Genomic DNA, 23,383 nt, shown 5'->3' with positions numbered 1-23,383 from the left:
AGAGATATTTACTTAGGCTTAGCAGAGGCAGACACGAGCCTCAAGAGCCATGGTTCAGGAGTTCAAGAGCAAGGCAAGAAGTTCAGAACTGGACAACAGCAGCAAAGGTGTCCTAACAACTTCCACAACGCACCCATCACACTGACTTGTTACAACAGGATTTCAGTGCAATTGAAGTCCCTGGTGTGATACAACTAATGGAGTGCCACTTTGGTTAGGAGCTGCTTCCTATGCTAATTTCCTTCCAAATCCCCCCAAGCTGCAACATAGTACCTGTTTCCTGATTGCATAATTTAATTACCGTAAGTGGTAGACAAGAGTTCTAATATGTTAAAGTTGCCTCCTACAATGCTAGTTCTTGGTTTACAGTAGTTGGTAAATGAATCTTGGGTCGTACTGTTCATCATTTACAATACAACCATATAATTTTAAGCATTCAGATAACAGATTGTCTAGGAAATCTGCACATAATTTTCATTTTTCCAATTCAGATAACATTTCACACTTCTTACATATAATGATTTTCAAGTAACAGATACTCTATAGAGATTCAAGCTAGAACTATAAATTGAAGTATACTGAAAAAACCAGTCCTGGTGCAGTTAAAACAGTTTTCGAAAAGACTTTCACTCTTGATTTTAAGTTGGAGAGAGGAGTGACGAAAGAATTGCATGATCTAGTTCAAGAGTCAGCAGCACTTTCTTTTAAGAACAGAAGATGAAAACAGAGCTTTAAAAAAAGCTTTGGGTATTTTTACACATTGGACATAAATTGCCTTGGAGTCTCTCACAGGCAATTTATGTTAACACCCACAATAGTTGTTAACATACCAAGAACAGTAGAGCTACTTTAAACCTCATGTGACACTATCCTTTGCCTCCTGGTTAGGTTGACAGAAATGAGTTAATGAAGGAGGCAGCAATTGTGCCACCTGCTGATTGTTGGCGTTCATTTTCTATGCAGGATAATTAGAGCAACTTCATATGTTAACTTTGCAGAGTGCTTGGTACCACTAACCTGCTCCCCCATCACTGGCTCTGTCATGGGGTAGAATGGATGTACGCTTCACACCACATAAAAGAAAAATAAACGCAGAAACATTTTCTACAGTTTCCAGCAGTGAAGGTTTTGAATGACTTCTAACAGGCCACAAAGGGTTCAACCATAGACTTTATCCCCCTTCCTAGTAGTAGCTGGCAGAAGATGAGCTGCAGATAATTTGACTTTTAATCCTTCACTTCGTAAGCAATCTCTGCAAAAGAAGAGCCAAGCTAAAGCAGACCAAAAAAACCCACAAAAAGCAAATCCCATCTAGTTTGGCATCCTGTCTCTCAGTGGCTAACCAGATTCCTGTAAGAAGCCAGAAGCCTGGAAGCAGGACATAAGCACAATAGCATCTTGAAACAATTGTTAGAGCACCTCTAAACAGTCATTTCTGCAGTCATTGTTCTCCATCCTGTTCCAGATATGTGGGTTACTTCAGCATGCAGTGTTTCCCCACCTCAGTCAGGGCCCAGTAGGCTGAGTTCACAACTCTTCCTTTTTCCAGCTCAGAACAAAGGAAGCTTTGCTCTTCATGTCATCTAGAGGTGCTGCTCAAAACTATCTTGACACGCCAAACTGGCTGTACTATACAGAGAGCTGCACCCCACGGTCTCATGCTATGTTCTATCACCTTGCAACACTGCAAAAGGATCCTGAGATTATAAGGTACTTTTGTTGATGCCTGTAGAAATATTGCAGTCTCTCCGGCAACAACTTGGTTTGCTCATGCAGTCAGTCTGTTTCTCAGTCCTGTAGAGCTAATGGTAAAATAAACTGAGCAGCACTTTGAAAATACTGCTTTAAAATATGGTGTTTTATCTGTTTACCCGAACTTTTTGGAAACTACCATGGAAAATTAACACAGAAATTGCAGAATATCCACAATTCTCACATTTCATTCCCCAACAGGTAACAATCCTTAGAAAAGTGCTTATTATTTATTATTACTGCTGCTGCTACTAATATATCTCACCCATCTTTCAAAGCATTCAGGGCAGCATTCATGGATAGAGTTTACCCCACTTTATCGTCATAAAGTGCCTGCCCCACAGACACCCAGTGAGGAGGGATTTGACCTTACTTCTCCCTGGACAAAGTATATGTTCCAGAACCTGTAGGAGAAATGATACAAATGGTTAGAAGACATATACAAAGCCTATGACATTGGGGGTGTATGCGTGCAAATTGGATTAAACATTCATCAAAGCATCTATAATTTATTTACTAATGGGATCTTATTCAAAAGAATACCCAACAGGTTTTGGGGGCATGGAAAAACATTTTTGTTTAAAATTCCATTAGCTTTCAGAACTACAGGATTGTATTTTTATCCCTAATGCGTTCTTCAGAGTTCCATAACTGAGTTATTGTGCTGCAGAGCACTTATTTTTTCAGCATTTTGGATTATTCTGTTGCGAGTTCCATTGTGATTTTGCTGCTACACATAGCCTCCCCTAATACAGGAATATAATCTCAATAATTGGGGAAAAGATGCTCTCATCTTCTTAGGATTAACCTAGCTTGGAAGTAATGTTCCATCAGCATTACTGCTGTTAGCAATAAGCCTTTTGAGGATATATTGTTCAGAGTGATACACTGCGTACAATGAGCATATTTGCTTTCTATGAGCTACATGAAAACAGCAATAAAGGGAGCCGAAGAAATTCCACTTACATGCCAAATTGGAACCGAAATGCAAGTTTTTATTCCTTTTGTCCCATTTGCTCAAGGTGCCGTGCATTGTTTTCTCTCCATATACACACATACTTTATCATCAATTCTCTGAGACAGATTAGGCTGGGAGATAGGGACTGCCCCAAGGCCAATGAGTGAGCTTCATGAGGGAATAGGAATTAGAAGCTGGGTCTCTCCAGGCATTGTACGAACACCACACTGGCTGTCCAAGATGATGGCAAAAGGAATGTCAGGAGAATGGCTCAGATCCTAAGCTGTTCCTCCATTCAGCAGCTGATTTCTGTTGACCCTTCACACATTATTTTCAATAGTCCCACCAACCATTAGTAGCTGACTTCCAGGGTTTCCAGGGGGTTGCAAAGGGAATGGGGAGGCAGGAAATCCCTGTTCCCTGAATGTGAACTCTGTTCCATTCAAAGGAGGAATATGAGCTAATAGTTAGCAATATCCATACACAGAGCAATGTGTTGCGGTTCCAAGAAATACATTTAATTTATTGGAACAGCAACCCATTGCTCTGTGCACAGATATTGCTAACTATTGGCTTGGATCTCAAACCTATTCTTCATAAAATATCATTAACATAGCAAATTGCCTAAAGGTGCTTTTTTGTAGCCTTATGGGGAGATCTTGGAGCAAAAGCTAGAAATGTATGTTTTAGAAGTGCTTTAGGTAAAGATTAGTAGGATCGCATTGCTAATGAAATACCTTCCAGCTCTTTTCTCAATGTATATTGTTCCAGCTGCCTGCACACTTTTCTTCCTTGTATTGGCTGGTTTGCTTGATATCGCTCTGCACATTTCTGGAAACGTAGTAATGCTAAAGAAAAGGGCAAAGGCTGGAAGAGTGGAAGGAATCTGGCTCCCAAGAAAAGCAGATGAGACAGGCAGCTGCCACACCATTACATTTAAAGCATTCTTATACCACTTTAACAGTTATGACATCCCCCAAATAATCCTACTTTGTTAAGGATGCTGGGAGTTATGAGGTCACCCAGTATCGCCATTGGTCAGGGATGATGGAAGTTGTAGTCTAGCAACATCTGGAAGACCACAGGCTCCCCATCTATGCAATACGGTGCATATTTTGTGATATTTCCAAAGTGACTGAAAGCCAAAAATACCGGTAACCACAAAGCTGGGTACTCAAAACAAGATTTGATTTGGGCATATGCAGTTGAAATGGATGTTTTCCCTTCTTGCCTGGAAAAAGCGAGGGGGGTTATAAGGGCAACACTTGAGCACAATATTTATTTAATAAGATAATAAGTTTATTATCACAACGTTTAGTAGTGGCTATGTAAGTTAATTGGGGGGGGGGGGAAACCAATCTGAAAAGCAACTCTTAACCAAAAATTTACAAGATCTTAATAGTGGAAAGGCAAAATCCCACTCTCGTTATATAATGAGAAATCATTCACTTAAACCATGTCAAAAACCTATACAATCATTTTTAATATTGTGGGAATTTAAAGAACCAAGTACAAACAGCCCATCTGTTCATTTCTAGACTAAATATATCACATCAGATTTCAAAGTACAAGGCTCAAGAGGAACAGAATGTGACTCTTTCAAACCAAAGCCAAGCCTCTAGTGACTTTCCTTAGGTACAATGGTACAGAGGAGTCCATCTGTCTAGCTCTTAGCATGTGGACCTTAAATACTATGGTATATTTTTCTTATTGTCATTTTTGACAAGTATGAAAGAAAGAGGCTGGCCAACATATTTTTTAATGGTTTATTTTATAATTGGTATACATAAATATAAGTAATATATTAGACATAAAATAACCCAACAATTGATACTTACAATATTACATAAAAAAGTGTAATTTACCACATTTTCCTTTTTAGGCCCGGGAGAGGGCTAGACGGCTCTCTGCTGGCTTACTTCAAAATGAAGACTGGTGGAATATGCACACATATAAAAAAAGTTCTGAAAATGCTTTTTTTTAAGTGGTTTTAAAAATACATTGAATTTTCCAAAAGGCTCACTATCGCCATCTAGTGTCACATTGTATATTGCACTTAAAACACACTCAAAATGTTTTATTTGCAACTGTACAGCTGAGTCCACTGTCTCCATTCCTGCAATGTCCTGGGTGAGAATCCTCATCCGGCTCACATGGGGCCTGTAAAACCCCATGGAAGTTTTGGGGCAGTCCGTGTTACTTTCAGCCTAAATGCTGCTCTGAGATACTTGAAGGAAGAGCAGGGTGCAAAAACATAAAGAGGCTGAAACCTAGACTGCATATACAGTACACTGAAAACACATTTTTTTGCCCCAGAGAATCCTGGGAACAGTAGCTTGTTTAGGGTATTGGAAATTGCAGCTGTGTTAGAGGTAAATGATAGCTCCCAGGTTTTCTGAAGCGGAAATGTCCTTTAAATGTGTGGTCTGTATGCGGTCTTAGTTACCTTTTGTTCTGACAGGCTTTTTGTGTCATAATCATGCACAAATTTAACAGCTGTAGTTTTCCCCATCACTATATATACAAAGTGGTAAAATCTGCACCTATTGAATTTCTGCCTGTTGCACAGCTATTAAAATTTGGGGAGTCCTGTCAGGGAACATAACATAACAGCTAAAGAGGCAGGTGGTTTGTTTGTTTGTTTGTAAATGTGTACCATTTCTTTCTCTGAACTTAGATCACCTGCTTTTTTAATAATAAATTTTATTAGCATTTTCCACACAATAACACCACGGAAAATATCGAAAAATAACAATACACAAAATACAAAAACCAGCATACAAAAAAACCCAAATCCATATCTTACAAGTTAATAATATAAACACTAAAAAGAAAAACAAACATTGACTTCCACCAATCCCACAGCACCTCCTTTACCTCTCATTATGTCATCCTGTTTTCCTTATCATCTCTATCCTAGCATCTAGATATAAATCCCTCTTTCTTATCCTTTCACTTCACAAGGTTATTCCAGACAGCCAGATTTCTGTCCTCGAACCTTGGCTTTTAAGGTATTCCTTTAGGCGCTCCCATTCCCTTTTCACTCCACTTTTTGGTTTTTGTCTTATTATATCTGTCAATTTGGCTAATTCTAAATATTTACCTGCTTTAATCCTGTAAAAAAAAATAATCACCACTTTAGACCAGCTGCAGTATAGGTGGGTGGCTATTTTGATGATTCCTCTGGCCTTGGACTAAGGAGGCTATTTCCACTTTGCAAGAGGTAAACGACAGCCCTTCAGATCAAAAGGTAAGGTACAGAAATTAAAACAAGCAGATTTAAATGTTAAATCCAGTTTTCAGTGTAAAGCGCACAGCCCATAGCTTTGCTGCACATTTCCCTGTCTGAAAGTTGGCGTTCTAGTTGCCTGGAGACAGAAGTAAACAAAAGTATCTTGGTGACAAGAGTGCGAAGTTTCCTGGAGCTGCCGGCTGCTGCTCTTCATGAGAAATGAAGGGGGGGGTGGGGAAATCCATCTTCTAGGGCTTTTGTCTTTTGATTTTCACTCAAAACGAAGCACAGTAGCTCCTTCAAGAAGTTTCCCACCAGGTACTGATAGTTTATCTTTTTGACATTTTTAGCAAGCTGCTAGGCAAACAAGGAACAAATGACTACAACAGTAATGATTTCTGGGTTTGGGTTAGAAGCAGCGTTTTCTCTGGGATTGTTACTTGGAGTCAGGTGCTGTGGGATTGAGACTACTAATAGGGCTGGTTAAAGGCAGAGAGAACCTGTCAGACTTGGGATAAAATGCTAGTTTTACAGCTCTGTTCTGATGATCAAAGATGGGGTGCACTCGCAGGCCTTTAAAGGTTGCGATGGTATTCAGAAGAGTTTATAATTATAATCCACTGTCTGAAAAACCAAACCTGTATTTATTATTGATTTATTAAAATATCTATATTCTGTATATATGGCAGCTCAGGAACACATATCCTAGTGACTGGTGGGTATTTTGTGACTTCATATTGTTGTGATTTATTTTGTTGACTGTATTCTGTACATGTCTTTTTTTTATTAATATGCAGCTTAGCTCCTAGGCAGCCTTTGGGCCAAAATGTGATATGTAAAGAAATCATACCATGCCATTATACAGGAGTGGCTGGTGGTGCCCATTGGGAATGACAAGACAGAAGGCAACCATAGGTGAAGTCACAGCCAATGACAGGCAGAGCTACCACCTGGCTGGTTGTAAGAAAGAAAGCAGGCAAGTAGGGAGATGCTGGGGTTGGTGGGGGCAGTGCCCCATTTACCCTTATGAACCAGCCCCCAATGCCAAGATATTGTGTATGTTTACTTTTGCTCTTTGCATAATATAATAAAATTATAAGTGGAGCAATTTCCCTGATTTTCTTCCAGTTCTGTATTCCTAAGAAATTGGATTACTTCTCCCAAGGGATTTGAACATGCTTGTTACTGAAGAATGGTGGAATTATATTATGTAGTTTTGATGTGCTTCGAGCATCTCAAAGAAAGAACACACCTACAACATTTTGTATTGCAGAAAGTGTGTGCAAATTGCTTGGGAAATTTACAGAGTTGCCAATCTTTTTTTCACATATGATGGAGAGTGAAACTATATTGGTAAAACAAAAACAAAAACTTCAGGATTATGAATAAGTGTCTTTTATGACAGTTAGTCATTCTTATGGGTTATTTAAAAAGCAATGCAAGAAGAAAACATGAACCTGTCAGCAACTTAGGATTGAAAGCCAGAGCATTATTAGCAAAATACCCCATCTATTTTTTCTGAGTGACTGAGAAAATTTGGCAGATAGCTGTAAGGAACAAGTTAACATGCTTCAGATATTTATGAGGCAGGAGAATACACTGATTATTAGAATCAAGTTAAAGCAGAAATGAATGTACAATAAGCATTAACTACAATTTAATGTACTCTGAATAATATTTATGAATTATATTGCTGGTGTATTTTGTTGCTTTTGTTGACACCCATATGCCTTGAGAGACTTTGGATTGTGCTTCCGGGGGTGAAATCAAACACATGGTCATTTGAAGAGCGCTCGTGATACAATTTTTCTGCCTAATAAAAGCTATTCTGTCTCTCCAATGGGACAGTGATATGAGTTTTTGAGAACACAGAACCTGTGGAAATGAACTGAAATACAGCCTTTCTCCCTGAAAATGCTAACAAGCATTCTAATAGAAGCCCCATGAAGCAATTTGCATGCATTTATTGGGAAGAGTGGTGCCAATTCTTTAAAAAGAGCCACCATGTGGAAAATCCAAGGCACATTAAATCTTATTGAGAGGGTATTAAATAATCTTTTGGAATATAGTTAAGCCCAAGGGAGAAACTTCACGCCAGTATCATAGTTTATATCTGTATGGATAAACAAGGAACCTGGGTTGATATATCTAATAGTACTAAAGGGCATTTTTGATTCTCTGCTCAACCCCATGCAGCCATTATCGTACATACTAATTCAAATACTGTTTTGTAAGTTAAAGATTACTGTAGCACTATTTTTTACTAATACCGGTTTCCAAGTTCTGTCATGAGTCATGGAAATGGAATGTTGACCTCAAGGCATCACCGGGGAAACAGCAATGCTGGTTCTAAGCATCTTTCAGAGTTGAACAACAGTCGAATCGCCTAAGCAAAAAGCTGCTGAGCAGCTACTGTTCAGTGAAGAGAGTTATACCATCTTAAGTCTCAGGTAAACCATTTAAGGTGTTTTCTGCTTCTTGAAATCTTTGTGATATTTGTGATTGTCGTGCTATTTAATGAATTTTAGGTGCTGTTGTGTTCATTAGTTTAGGTTTCTTCCATAAATATCATTCAGAAATAACTGAATTATGTTTTTGTTCTGTATCATCAAATCTTTTTATGTATCACTGCTAGGAATAGTACCAAAGAACTGAATGTCTGATAATAGAAATATTAGCAGTTATTAATTACAGTATGCTAGGCACTGCAGTTTGGTTTAGAACATAGACAAGAAAACTTGGCTGTGATCCAAACCCCTGGTCAACAGTGGTGGGGTTTGACGAAGCAATATATTTTACTTTAACATAATATGATAAAATTATGTCAGAGTGCCATAGGAGCATTTGATTTTTCTTAACCAAAGTAGAATATCTAAAGGTGTCTGGGAAACAGGCTTCCTGATTATTATTTTTAAGTGAGGAAGATGAGAAAGAGATAGCTAGCTATGGGGGACAAATTTCCTCACTAAAGGAGCTGGCATAGGACAGCCCCAGTCTCCTTCTGACATCAGATATGAAGGCAGAATTCAGAAAAGGCTTTGCTGAGGGTAGTGGGTTTTATGGAGGGACAAGAAGCGTAGCTTAATTGGATACAAAGGCAAAGGGATTACCCGAACCATAGGTAACAGCATGGAAGTGTGTGAAAGGGACCTACAGAGCTTCATAAGCCAAGTGAGCCAATGTGGAGTGGAAAGAACAGAGGGGGATAAGGGGAAATGTACGCAGAGATATAGTCAGGGGCAGAGAGCTTTAAATGTGAAGAGGGAGCACTTAGGGTTGATCTTGAAAGCCAGGAGCTGGTATAGAGATCATAGCTGTGTGAGTGGTATGATCATAGCAGCAGGAGGAAAAAGCTGCTTTTAGTAGCAGCATTCTGAATTACGGTAATGAATTAACTATTACTTCAGTACTGCATCACCGAGCAAAATTGCACATAGGAAGGGTGGGGGAGGGGGGAGAGAAAAAGCCATTTCATAGGACAGTTTAGTGCTGCACAAGAATTTTCCCTCTGGGAAAATAGGAACCTGCCAGACTATTATTTCATCTCTCCAGTTCTGCCTACTCAAAATGATATTGTGGCTCTCCAGACTAGTCTGAGGTGGGGGTTTTCCTCATCATCTGCAACCTGACTCTTTGAACTGGACATAGAATCATAGTTGGATGGGACTCCAAGGGTCATCTAGTTCAACCCCCTGCAATGCAGAAATCTCAACTAAAGCATCCGTGGCAGGTGGTTATCCAAGCTCTGCTTAAAAACCTCCAAGGAAGGAGAGTCCACCACCTCCTGAGGAAGACCTTTCCACTGAGAACAGCTCCGTCAGAAAGTTCTTCCTGATGTTTAGTCGGAATTTCCTTTCTTGTAACTTGAAACCATTGTTTCAAATCAAATCAAATTTTACTAAATGGTCACAGACCAGATTAACTCGTACAGCTAGTCAGCGAAGCATAACACCGGAAAAAACAAAGGACAATTTCAATACAGATTAGGCCATAATAGCAATTTAAAATTAGACAGCATAAATAAAATTAAGTATTTGCCTTCGCCTGCATATTGACATTGGAGAGCTCTTGTTTCCTACGCCTAATAGCGGCTACACAGAATTTGGCAACATTGATCGTAATTTCAGGAACCTTATCTTCTACCAAGGCTCTCATACGTTGGAGTTCTGGTTCATTTTAAAGCTTTTGTAGAACTGGGGCAATAAAGGTCAGGCGTAGATCCTCGTAGTAACTACAGTGCAGCAATACATGCAGACTTGTTTCCACTTCCGATGAGCCACATGGGCAAACACGTGACTCATATGGTTTGCCCTCATATCTGCCTAGCAGCAGGGCAGAGGGCAGAACGTTGAATCTGGCCAGGGTAAAGGAGTGTCTGTACTTAGGTATTTGTAAATCAGCCAGATAATTTGCGGGTGAAAACCCTCTCCCAAAGTCTCTAATTGTGGCATGTTTATCCATTTTGCCCATATGACATTGCAACTCGTATGTCCCTAATGCGTTGAAGCACTTGACTTTTGGCTCTCTCATATCCTGCCGCTAACATTATTTCAAGTCCTACCTTCCAGGGATTGAATTCAGGACCTTATACATGTAAACAAAGGTGTAGGAAGGTCAGGTAGTACCTGGTGCGGAAAATTTCTTGTCACACGCCCCCCACATTTATTTATTTTTTGTCTGCAAAAAATGGTTTTACGTTATTTCATATTTTCTTACAAAGGAATGTGGATTCTGGGCCTCTGTTAACAAGTAGGCGACTATGGACAGATACTTAAATCTACAGGATGGATTGTGTTTTGGCCTGTGTTATTTTATTTATATTTATTGTTTATTTAATAAAATTTATTTTTAAAAACCTGCAAAGTGGTTTACCAAAACAAAAAAACCCCACAGCAGTAAAATGAAGAAAAATTAACTATCCCACTTTAAAACATACAAAAGCTAAAATATTAAGATTAAAATTACTTCAGCTTTCTAAGCATCTAGGTATGCTTGCCTAAAGAAGAATGCTTTTAGCAGGTGCCCAAAAAGAGTCTAGCAAAGGCAAATGCTTTGTTGCAATAGGCGGGGAGTTCCAAAGTGCAGGTTCCTAATATAGTTTTATTAGCTAAGTTTTGTACAGGGGAATCTATTATCACATGCCACATTCAGACAGAATGGGAGCGAATAGAAACACAGGAAGCTGTATGATGCTGAGCCAGACCAACTGGTCCAGCTACCTCAGTATCATCTTTCTACATTGAGTGGAAGCATCTCTCCAGGATTTCAGACAAGGATATCTCCCAACCCTACCTAGAGATGCTGAAGTCTGAGCCAGGGACCTCCTTCTGCATGCAAAGCAGATGCTCTACTACTTGGTCATCCCTCAGTCTTGGGTGACATGTTGGTGGATAAGTCCCATAGGACAGGGAAGGCAGATGTGACCTAGCTGTTTTTACACTTGTTCATTTTCCATGGTCTCTGGCATTCTGTCTATTGTATTTTTGCCAACATTCCCATGGTTGTTTCTTAATTTGTCATGCCTGATGGGGTAATTTTGTTTGATGTCAGTTCGTTACAATTTTGCATACTAATTACCTTTAAACTTAAACAAATAGAGATTGCAATGCATTCTCTCCTCTTATTGGATGAGTTACACATTTTCTCTCTCATTAAGCAGAGGCTGTTAGATCACGAATTTCAAAAACTTTACCGCACTAAGTGAAGTGTAGGTGATAACAGCAAGAACCTTTATTGAGCTACAGAGCTGAACAGGGACAAAGCAACTGCTTATATACAGTTCTGAAGGCCTGGGCCACTCCTACTCCCAACGTGATTGGCTGTCTAAACTTCCAAGCTGCGAATCTTGACTCGGAGTTTAAGGGCCAATGGCCGAGGTCCAAATCCTGAAATGTTCTGTGATTGGATATCATGTGTCGAATCAGAACACAGGAACTCAGAATTCTTAATCCAGACTCAAGCTCAGGCAAACACAGACCACTGAATGCATAACACTAAGCCCATCTGTATGCTCATCTGTTTACTTAGGTTTGTGCCCAACTATTTTTATAATTTAGATACCCCTTTGTATCATAGAGTTTTTATGTTAGCCCATTCAAATGCATTCCTCTCATTTGTACTGTCTGGAAGGTTCCAAAAAATACCCTTCCAGAATAGACTTTGCTCTTGTGGTATGAATACACAAGATGCAATATACCATATAATTATGGGCTGCCATCTCTTCAACACACTTCAGAGAAACCTACTGGTGACTCCTTTAAAGCTTAAAGTATCTACTTGCAAAGAATTTGTCATCCAATGTCTGTTGATGGGTGACTATTGAGATTGTGTCAGGATAATTAGCCGAGATTTTTTAAAGTCAAATTTTAAACTACTTAACAGTTATTTAATGGTGGCTATTGAGTATTTTATGTTTTCAATGTGTCTGGATTACCAATGTTTTATGGATTTTTTCCCCTCTTTTATGATTTTATTGTCTAAATTAAGCCAATAAAGGCTAAATGAATAACTGAGTGCATCCTCCATATATGAAAGCAAACTCTTTGTTTATGTGGACATTAGATTAACTACACTGTTGGCATTTCTGCAAGCCGTTTAATAAATGGAGGTTATATTGTCCTATAAGTGGGCTGTAGTTGGTTTGATTAGTTCATCTGAAGCTCATGATTAATAATGTTTTCTTGCCCTTGTAAAGGTCTTACAGATACTACTTCAAATAAAGATGTCAACAGAGAACACAACTGAGCCGATTAAATACCTTGACAAGTAAGTTAGTCATCTAGGATTTCCATCATTTAAGATACCATTCATTTGACATAAATTGTTAAGGCAAACAAGACTTTGTGATGATGTTCATCATTACTAAAGAATGTGACATTGCTAAGAGCTGTTGACCACATTCAATATGCAAAGTCTGTCTTTTGTTCATATTGCAGATATTTTCCTTAACTTTGTCAGTGTTTTAACTAGTCGATGTACAAATTCTTTATAGACAATTATTTATATCCCACTTTTCAGAATGGCTCACTTAAAAAGCAAGCAAACAAAAGTTCCATAAATCTCTCTGCAGGTTCTGATACTCTTTGGGCAATCTGAGATACCATAGTAGAAATAAAAAGCATTTTTTAAAAGTACAGTATAGCTGAACTAAAATTTGAATTTTTGAAGTCAAAGAAAATCCTCTTTGCAGGTTTTAAGAACAACCTTGAAGCATTCATGATGGCACAGCTAGAAATTAATCATAGCATAGTTCCTGATAAAAAGTAGTGAAAGCCAGAGAAAAACAAGCTGAGCTGAGCTAAAGGTACAAACCTCACACATTTCCACAGGCTGCTGTTTCTCAGGAAGCAAGGTCATTGCAGTAGGTTATCATTTACATTCTTCTCAGATACAAATTTCACAAGGTCAACAAGCATAAATAATTTATCCGTGTTTCATGTATGGGTTCCTGCAACCAGTCACTCTGACACCTGCTGTCACATTTCTCATAAGAAATATAATTAGTACAAACAGAGGTAGTAAGAGTAACCAGCATTTTCCAAAGGAATGAAGTATTAGCTAGTTTGGCTATGTTTGGGTTCACTGTGTTTATACGATACAAGGATCTGATTTGGTTTCTATCTGTGAAAGACAGATCCCCTTTGCCCGTGTTGGAGGAGACTGAGCTGCATTTATTTACTTCAGCTCTGGGAGGAAAGCAGTGCTGGAAAAGAGATATGCAACTATTTGGCAGAATTTCAGTGCTCTGGAAATCATGTCCTTGAGCCCATGGAATCTGCTGGGAATGAAGCAGTTAGATGCATGTTGTAAGGCTCATGACATGGACATTTCTAAGTCCAAATGATTTCTTGTTTATATTTGTTGCCTCTAATGTTGTTGGCATCCGTCTGTCTCGAGAGACAATGGGGGTGAATTCAAACTTATTTTCATTCCACTTTTCAGATTTGAGCCTCAAACCAGCTGGGGATCTGTTGCTCACTTTTGCCAAAAGAGGACATAGCTGTATTGCAGGTTGCCTCTTCGATGTAGTCCCACCTTACTCTGGCACTGTCTCTAGGGTAGTTCAGTTGTGCTTGTTTGATGGAATCAGTGTTTACAAAGTTTAGGCATTACTGTCCTGGCAGTGTTGTTTCAAGGCTCTGCACTTCCTGCTTTGTGCTATGGGTTCTCGTTGGCTGGAGAAGGATCTTTCTCACCACCAGGGAGTGATCTGTATTACAGTCAGCACTAAAGGTAAAAGGTCTGGACGGTTAAGTCCGGTCAAAGGCGATTATGGGGTTGCGGAACTCATCTCGCTTTGAGGCTGAGGGAGCTGGCGTTTGTTCACAGACAGCTTTCCGGGTCATGTGGCCAGCATGGCTAAACTGCTTCTGGCACAACCGAACGCCATGATGGAAACCAGAGTGCATGGAAACACCGTTTACCTTCCCACTGCAGCAGTACCTATTTATCTACTTGCACTGGTGTGCTTTCAAACTACTAGGTTAGCAGGAGCTGGGACAGAGCAACGGGAGCTCACCCCGTCATGGGGATTTGAACTGCCGACCTTCTGATCAGCAAGCCCAAGAGGCTCAGTGGTTTAGACCACAGCGTCACCCACGTGCCATGTGACCTGACACAGTTCAATTTGTCTGTTCTCATTCATGCTGCCAATACCAAAGTGGCCTGTGCAGTTGTCCCATGTGTTGCAGTTGTCCCACAACTCTGGCATTGAAATCTCCCTGCAGGAATAGGTGTTTGCAGGCTGGGACCATCCAGACAGTCTGGTCTAGTTCCCCCTAGAACTGATTTTTGATCTGTATGTCAGAGCACATGGTAAATGCTCAAGATGTTAACCACACTAGAGGTGGTTGAGAGACAGAAAGAGAGCAAGCATTCTGAGCCCTTAATCGGTGGTTCTATCACAGACAGAATGTTGAGCGTTTTCTGCTCAGGGTCAATGATGGCTGTCTTCCATGAGTCATTAATCTGCACCAGGTCGGTTGGACAAGCCGGGATACATGGTCCTGACATTCCAGCTTGCTAGGCCCAAGATAGTTTCTTTCTTTACTCTGTTGCCTGGTGCAGTGGTTCAGTCTGCTTGTCAAGTTATACTCTAAGCTACACATGCCCATTGAAGCAGGTAGACAGTGGCGGGTCTGCACTGTATTGACCGGGGTCTGCCTGGCTTAAGATGGGCAGTAGCTGACCAGTGAGACACAATGATCTCTCTCCCACTGACAAAGGCAACCTGTAGCGCTGGTACCTTATGCCTGTCTGGTTGAGCTTATAACTTGTAGCTGCTGCCTCCCACATTGTTTTTGCTGCATTAGCAGCACTGAAGCGACCTCTCCAGGGAGCAAGCCTGGGCAGTTTATATGGAAGAAAACAAAATAGTACATTTCCAAAAGAAAACAAAATAGTACATTTTATACCAACTTAGCTGCAGGAGTTGCCGGAAGGAGGCACAAAAGATGCCATCCAACCGCCTTAGGGACTCCACTCTGGAATTGTGTAGGGTTTACTCCTCTGTCTTTCCTTTCCCCAAAGATATCCTGAATGGCAGCAGATAGAGATTATTTCTCAGTGGTTACACCCAAAGCCTTTCTCACAAATGAGTATAGGCAAAAGGCAGTGGAGGTTTAAGGCCAGACTTTTCCTCCTGGGTGGGCTACCTTCCCAGGTTAGCAAGCCCCATCTGCCCCTCATTTCCCTCTACAGCACGTGCAGATGCACTATTGATCATGTCGGCTCCATCCACTGGAGCCTCTCTTCACATGCAGGGGGTAACAAGTCCCTAACTCACTGAGCGTTTAAACCCATCAGCTGCCCACACCTGGTTTAGCTGACCAGTAATAATAATTTCCCAGGATGTGGATGCTAGCACATGCTGACAGATTCTAGGAGCCACAGGTGACAGCTGAATGTAGAGTGGGGACCAAAGGTGTATGGGGTGTCAGGGGAGGGGCAGTGCCTCTGGTGGGGAGCATGTCATGCTTCCTCTGGGATAGTTTGACCATCTTTGGCCCCCCTCTGCACTCAGCTCTTGCCTCTAACAAATGTGGGTGTAAATAATTTGTCTTATGGCAACTGGGACATGCTGTGATGAAACTGCTAGAGCCATTCATTCTTCAGCCATTAAGATTTTGGAGCTGGAGCCAGAGATGGATACTCTATTCCATATGGACTGATCCCCTGAAAAATTAATGTGATTTGGCACTGCTACTGTCAATTTGAAGTCACGCCAGCAGACAGACTCTGCATTTTTATTACAGCTCCTAGCATTAATTGCTTCAGCTCAAGATCTGGACATAACACAAATGTCATGGATGTTTTATAACACAAAATTCTGCTATCAAAGTATCAAGCCCAGGTGATCTAAAATTTGTAACACTGCTTGCTGGAACGGCTTTTTAAAAATGCTTTTTTTTTTGGTAGACATTTTCAAAATAGTTTTGTATTCTAATTTTCAAGTATTTTCTTTAAGAAATTTCTAATACCTCTTGTTTTTAATTGTTAAATAATAAATTCAAAGTTAGGGTTTGATCTTTCCAGCACCAGTGTGTAGCCCTCCCTTTTAAGGGTATCCTTTGCTAGAGGCAAGATAAGATATGCCAGTCCTTGTCCCAAAATCTGCTGGACAACTCCTACCAGCAACAAGACCACTTTTTATTTGTGGTCTGTCTTTGCCCACAATTTGCCAGGTTAGTTTATGAAGCCAGAAAGCAAGAGAAGCTGACTGTGTGTCAATTCTATTCTGATAGTTGGCAATGTCAGGGGACTCCACACACATAACCCCCAGGAGGTACATGAGGAAACGTTATAGCTTAGTGGTAGAGCGTCTCTTTCGTATGCAGGTGAGTCCCAGGTTCAATCCCTGGCATCTCCAGGAAGGATTGGGAGACATCACTGTCTGAAATCCTGGAAAGGCACTGACAGTCCATGTAGACAAAACTAAGGGCAAATCTACAATGGTCAGTTAAAACATTTAAAATGTGTTATAAAAATGTGACACCAGAGGCTGCTGGAGAGCAGTGATCCACCATCAATAGAAAATTGCATTGACAGCTTTCTTACGTTTTTATTTTTCACAGCATTTTTACAATTGATGTAGATCCAGCCTAAGCTAACATGAACACTGGCAATGCTCTGACTTCAATTGAGGCAGCTTCCTATATTCCTATGATGATGGCAGGCCAAAGTGGAGGGTGGGTGTCTTCAAAGTACCGTATTTTCCCATGTATAACATGCCCCCATGTATAACACCCCCCCTATTTTGGGGGACTCAAATTTAAGAAAATGGGGGGAGATTGCCAGAAGTTGTTGAGCTTTTTTGGGAAGGATTGCCCAGGGTTCTTGAGCTTTTTTCAAAGGAAATGCTGAAAATCACTAACCCAACTGACAAACACTGACAATTGCTCGCATCGCTGAAGCCAACATGCGCCTGCCCACTCACCAACATCAGATGGCAATCGCAACTCCTATTGCCAAAGCGGCAGCCAATCAACAGCAGCCCTTGCCACAGCAACCAATCACCCACCCAATTACCACAGCAGCAGCCAATCCAAAGCAGCACTTGACGCAGCCCCCAATCACCCAAAAAATCACCACTTACAAGCTCCTGTTCGCGGCTGCAACCAATCACCCCCCCATGCACTATCCGTATATAAGATACCCCCCTTTTTGACACTATTTTTGAGTAAAAAAACCTCATCTTATACATGGAAAAGTACAGTAATTTATATTATGTCTCTATCATGGTGAAGATACCTTGTAAATGAATGTGTTAGTGCAGTATGTAAGGAAATAAAAACACATTTGGTTCCTATACTCTGTAAAAGGTAAAGGGTAAAGGGACCCCTGACCGTTAGGTCCAGTCGTGGATGACTCTGGGGTTGACATATTTCAAAAAGTAAAAGCCAGGACACCCCAATTTATTTTATTTTATTTTTACAAAAATGCCAAAAAAGCCAACAACGCCTAAGATCCAGGGCAAAGCGCCGCCTTTCGAAAATTCCCCCCAGACGTCAATTCTGCCTTTGAAATCCCAGTAATGTCCGGGGAAAATGTCTGGAAATATGGCAGCCCTAGTTTAGGCAAGCCTATCCAAACATGAAGAGGTTACATGTGTTTTAATATGTTTTCAGCTTACTGTTGATTTAAGTTTTTGAATGATTTCAAATGTGTTTTTTAACATTATGTTCTTTAAAATTTTTATGTTTCATTTTATTTTACTGTAAACTGCTTATTTAGATTCAAGCATTGTATAAATTTTGTTTAAAAGATAGGTATGAAGTGAGGGGGGCGAGAGGAGGGGATTACAACAACCTGAATACACTTTACCTTTCTTATTTTACACTGCTGTCATAGCTGGGCATTCTAATATATGCCTTACCTTTAACTCCATAACCTTTTAACTCATTCGGTTTCTTGTTGGACAGGAGTCAGAGCCAGCCTTTCCTGCCTACGATTCCGCATGTTTCTGGAAGCAGAGTGCATTCCCTTGAAGACCGGCTGTCCAACCAGGAGAGGACCACAGCTGTCCTCCTGGATCAGGCCTTTCGGATCAAAGATGGCCTCGTTTCTTACCTTCATGGAAATAAAGGCGTTCAGCAAGGGGAGACAGCAGCACGCCAGCTCCTGGAGAACCACATACAGACGATCACAAGCATAGTTAAAAAGCTGAGCCACGACATAGAGGTACCACCACCGCAGTTGTGTCTGGCATTGCTGACAATTTGTTAAAGCTCTGGTTTATTCAGTAGCTATGTTGTGTTCAGCTCCAGATGGGTTTACTTAAGATTAAGTTACTTATAAAATATGCATATCTTTGTTCTCCCCAGGAGGCAGCAAGTCTAGCCAGCTAGCTGCCAACATCTGCTTTTTGCACTGACTTCTGAATGCAAATTACCTGGGAGCGATGATCACCATTAGGACAGGGGAAGCCTCAAAGGACAGATTCTGACTTGTTGCTCAGATACATCTCTTACGCCCAAACTAGGGAAAAGAGGGATTTGGGTAGAGGAACTTTGATTCCCATTCCCCCATAAGTCATCGCAGAACTTGGATGTTGCTTATATATTCAGAAAGAGTACATGCAGGCTTTAAGATCTATGTACAGTCGTACCTTGGTTCTCAAACAGAATCCGTCCTGGAAGTCCGTTCGACTTCTGAAAGTGGTCAAAAACCATGGTGCGGCTTCCGATTGGCTGCAGGAGCTTCCTGCACTCAATCGGAAGCCACGTAGCCATGTCGAACATTCGGCTTCCAAAAACATTTGCAAACCAGAACACTCACTTCTGGGTTTGCGGCGTTCGGGAGCCAAAGCGTTCGAGTCACCAAGGTAAAATATGTACTAGTTTATCTTCAAAGGCATTTTCAGCTGAGTATCCAGAAAGGTAATTGTGACTCTCTTTTCTTTGCACTTTGGCCCCTGGAATTCAGAAACTAACCCCTTTTCAGCCCTGGGAGCTGGGAGAGTTCACGCGACACACCTACACACTGCAGCCAACACACTAACGTGTTGTGACACAGTTTGGAAAGCTCTGACTTAGACTCTAGCCTTCCTGAAACATTTTAGGGCCCTTGTGTCTTTGCCCCATAACAATAATCCAGGAAGTATTCCCTGGTACAGCTCAAACACTAGAGAAACACCAACAAGACACCCCCTTCCCCAGAGCTTAAAAATTTACAACTACGAGGTGACAGAATTATGGACTATAGCCTTTCAAATTGCAGGTAGGGAATGTTTCTCCATACTCTATTGATGAAAAAAGCTCCCTACTATATGTTTCTGGACCTACCTCAAGTTGTTTTTTTAGGATTCTACAGCCAGCTTCCCTCATACCTTATGTTTTGCTTACAGATTATTGTGGCTTTTTCTTCTTCCATGCATGAAACTGGGTGTTAATTGGGGGTCAGGTAGTTGCAATCCCCCACCCCACCCTCTTGAGTCGAGACATTTATTTTACCCACACACAAACTTAGCATTTAAAAAACTGTCATAATAATGAAATACTTCCTGGCACAAAGGTTGTTTTTAATTAGCCTCTTTTGCACTGGAAGAAGAGACTGCCATAATAACCATGAATTTGGATCCTGGCAGAGTTGGCCACCAGAGAGACTGTAAGCTAACAACCCTATTCTCAGAGTCATAGCAACTATACTGATGGAAGCATTAATGATATTCCACATGAGGAGGTAAATTGAGTAGAGTCATAAAGCCACGATGGATTTCTTTGGTTTGTCCTGCTACTTGCTAAGCAATCAGCACTTCCATGTTATATAAAATAACAAAACCATTAGGAGGACAGACACATTCTAATAGAGTATTTCAAATTATGGGGAGATTCAGCATAATTAAAAATGTTTTGAAAGAGTACTTAAACATTGTTGTTTCAGTTATATTCATGAAATAATAATGAATCACTTAGAACAAAGTTAAAGGCAGGCAAGGAGAGAATGTTCTCTATTCCCACACTCTCATGAATTCTCAGAATTAACAGCTTTATAGTGGAGTGAGACAGCTGGGGGGGGAAATCACATCTGGCAACCAATGTTTCCCTTTGGTTTCAGATAGTACATGGGTAGACAAGTCTAAAAAGCCCAGGACACAAATTTTCACGGCCCTCTAGCGGCTATAGTGGCTCATTTATCAGAAGTAATGTATTTTGCATTAACTCTGGGAGTTTTTACTAGATTCTGACCAAACTAAGCCTCCTAGAGCAAAATAAACACCAGGTTTACCCCCCCCCCAAAAAAAATCATAAAACCATAGAATTATACAATTGGAAGGTATCCCCAAAGGTCATCTAGCCCAACCCCTGCAAATATGACCATAAAACCTTTACCCCAGCCTTATTTGATTTAACAGCATCAAACATTAAAGAAAATACAATACTCAGAGTGCACTTCCTGTTTCAGAGAGAGAAACACCCCTCTCACTGTATATAGCTCTCATGATTCACACTGTCACTGAATAAAATAAATAAAATGTCTCATCTGGGCCTGAGTGTTACATATAATTGAGTGCCAGAAGTATCAGCCACATTAGCAAATGTACTGTGTGAACAATACAAGGGGAAACATTGTGTCCCGGGCTTTTCAGACTTGTCGACCCATGTAGTATCTGGAACCAAAGTGGCACATTGATGGCCAGGTGTGAAATATTTTGACATTATTTTCAGCTCTCCCACCCCACTATGAGCATTTAGTCCTTAGGTGGTGAACTTGTGGCACAGACAGTATCAGTAACACAGTTTTGTGATATTCTTAGGCAGCCTGCAGCCTGGCTATGCATGCCTTCCCTGTTGATAGCTAACAACAATATATTTCTTAAAATTAAGTTTCTGGGCAGCTCTAGAGGCACACACTATGGTCCAATTAAGGCATAACAGAAGCCATGGTTTCCTGATATCTGAATGAATTGTGGTGAGCCTTGTACTCACATGCTCCCCCTCCCCTTTCACCTTTCCTTGCCATGAGAATGGAAATAATGGCTTGTCTAAAGCTGATTTGTTAAAAGAAGCCAGGGTAAATTTCAGAGCCTGGGTTGTTCAGGGCGCATACAACTCCAATTCATATAGTGGGAAATGATGATTTCCCCTTACATCTGAACCAGACCAAATGTCTTGCCTTTAGGGAGATGGGTGTGAGGAATGTAGTGTGGTTTCAAGGAACTTTCCGCCTAGCTTTGGCTTTCCTGCTTTCAGGTTATGCACGGCCTCCCTTCTTTCCATTTGGACCACAGCAAAGTCCCCATTTCCACAGTACAAACTGCTCTACACTTTCATTATTCAGCTGCCACTATGCTGTCAGACCTAGTTTATTCATCCATTGGATTGTTTGGTTTGGAGACCAGTTCACTTGCCAGGGAAAATATAAATAATGTGATTAGGGCCTTAGGAACCTTCCCCATATCTCAAGATTCTATATTGAATGTCGGCAATATGGATGAAAATTGTATACACAAAGACAGGCAGATATTGGAAGCTTCGACAGTGTGGGACCAAAGGTACCACCAGGTCTGAGGAACGTGATAATCTCTATGGTAAAGGAATTGCCTTAGCCCATTAAAAATGTAAACCAGTGCAGACTCAACTGCTCTTTAGCTTCCAATGTAAGGCCCCCCATTTTAAGTAATAACAGCAGTTTGTGTGTTTGTATAACACGTGTTCTTATGTTGTGAACCACCACCCTGCGATCTTCAGATGATGGGTGGTATACAAATTTAATAAATAATAATAAAAGCAACAACAATAATTTGTATAAAACAATAAACTGAACACGTATTGGTACAGTCCTTTGCAATTCTGCTCAAATTATAGGTTCTGGAGAGGCAAATAAAATCAAGAGATGATGCAACATCAGGAACTAACTTTGCTATGCAGAGTCTAGACCATAAACACTTGCAGGGAGTTGGAGATCTACGTGGAAGAGTAGCTAGGTAAGTTTGACATACTCTATTAGGGGAAACCTACCTCAACAATATTTGCACCTTGGCTCACATTTTCAACATCCTGGGCTGGGGACCCAAATACCTGAAGGAGCACCACTAGTTTTATCATCATACCTGCACCTTCAGATTTTTGGAAGAGGCCTTTCTCTGTGTTCCATCGTGGGGGCAGATGCATTGTGTGGCGACACAAGAACCTTCTCCATACAAACACCCCAACCCTAAAACGGAGTGTCCTTAAACAAAGCACATTACAATAACAAAACTACATGTTACATTAAATGTGTGGTTTGCCACCTTCTCTCTATGAACTGTGTGGTGGTGGATGGAGGCTGATCCAAATCATAATTGGTGCTGGTGGCATAGGGAGTTATATTTCACCAACACTGAGGGCCTGATGAAAAGTGCTACCCTCAGCACCATTTGCTCTGAACAGGAAGCTGCTACTTGCCCACAAGAACTTTCTCTCCTGGGGCAAATAGCAGCTTCGGCAAACAGTGGCAATGATCAGTATCACAGCATCTGGGGGAAGTGTAGATCCTATTCCACTGCCATGGTACTGAAACACGTAGGCCTCTTTTTAAGAGGGGGACACAAGTGATTTAATGTATCGTGTAGTTTTGAAGTGATATTGGTTTTATGCCTTGGTTTTATAATTGAAGACTCCCATTTGTAGAATGCTGAACTGGTGCCTCTTAAGTTCAAAGCTGGAGGAAATGTTCTGTACATGTTGTTGTACATCACCCCAATTTCTGAGCAGTAAGAAATTCCAGGCTTTCCAGGATCTTACCCAGGGCTCATGTTTCTTTTTGGAAGTGGCACACAATGAAGACTGTGGAGTCTTCATGATATATGGTTTATTTACACATATATACCACCTGAGCCTATGATGGAGGGGTTCACAACATGAACACCCAAAAACCATCTTGTTCTCCCACAGCTACAGCCTTGGATTCAAATAGAAATCAAACATTGCTCTGACTCTCCAGCTTGCTGCTTTACTTCTAGG

At 40.7% G+C, this 23,383-nt stretch overlaps 1 protein-coding gene and 1 long non-coding RNA gene across 3 annotated transcripts in view; one reads left to right on the top strand and one right to left on the bottom strand.

Moving 5' to 3' along the window:
* Positions 1-582: 582 nt before the first annotated feature.
* On the bottom strand, positions 583-5,297 carry LOC309380364. The gene is made up of 3 exons (XR_014172880.1): positions 3,448-5,297; positions 2,018-2,156; positions 583-1,252 (listed from the first exon to the last, which is right to left on the bottom strand). It is a non-coding gene; the product is annotated as an uncharacterized lncRNA (long non-coding RNA).
* A 2,919-nt stretch (positions 5,298-8,216) lies between these two features.
* Positions 8,217-23,383, top strand: part of FAM81B (family with sequence similarity 81 member B) — a 28,512-nt gene continuing 13,345 nt past the window's right edge. Inside the window, exons 1-5 of one of the 2 annotated variants that reach the window (XM_081930221.1) lie at positions 8,217-8,392; positions 12,637-12,707; positions 17,015-17,128; positions 18,362-18,620; positions 22,247-22,365. In XM_081930221.1, coding sequence (XP_081786347.1) covers positions 17,052-17,128; positions 18,362-18,620; positions 22,247-22,365 — 455 coding nt within the window. In that variant the 5' untranslated portion in view covers positions 8,217-8,392; positions 12,637-12,707; positions 17,015-17,051. The remainder of the gene's footprint in view (positions 8,393-12,636; positions 12,708-17,014; positions 17,129-18,361; positions 18,621-22,246; positions 22,366-23,383) is intronic. The other variant, XM_081930222.1, reaches the window with a different exon arrangement.

The sequence above is a fragment of the Podarcis melisellensis genome, assembly GCF_964234715.1.
Source record: "Podarcis melisellensis genome assembly, chromosome: 11".
Classification (NCBI taxonomy): domain Eukaryota; kingdom Metazoa; phylum Chordata; class Lepidosauria; order Squamata; family Lacertidae; genus Podarcis; species Podarcis melisellensis.
The sequence above is the reverse complement of the archived record's forward strand: the minus strand, read 5'-3'. Positions and strand labels throughout refer to the sequence as shown.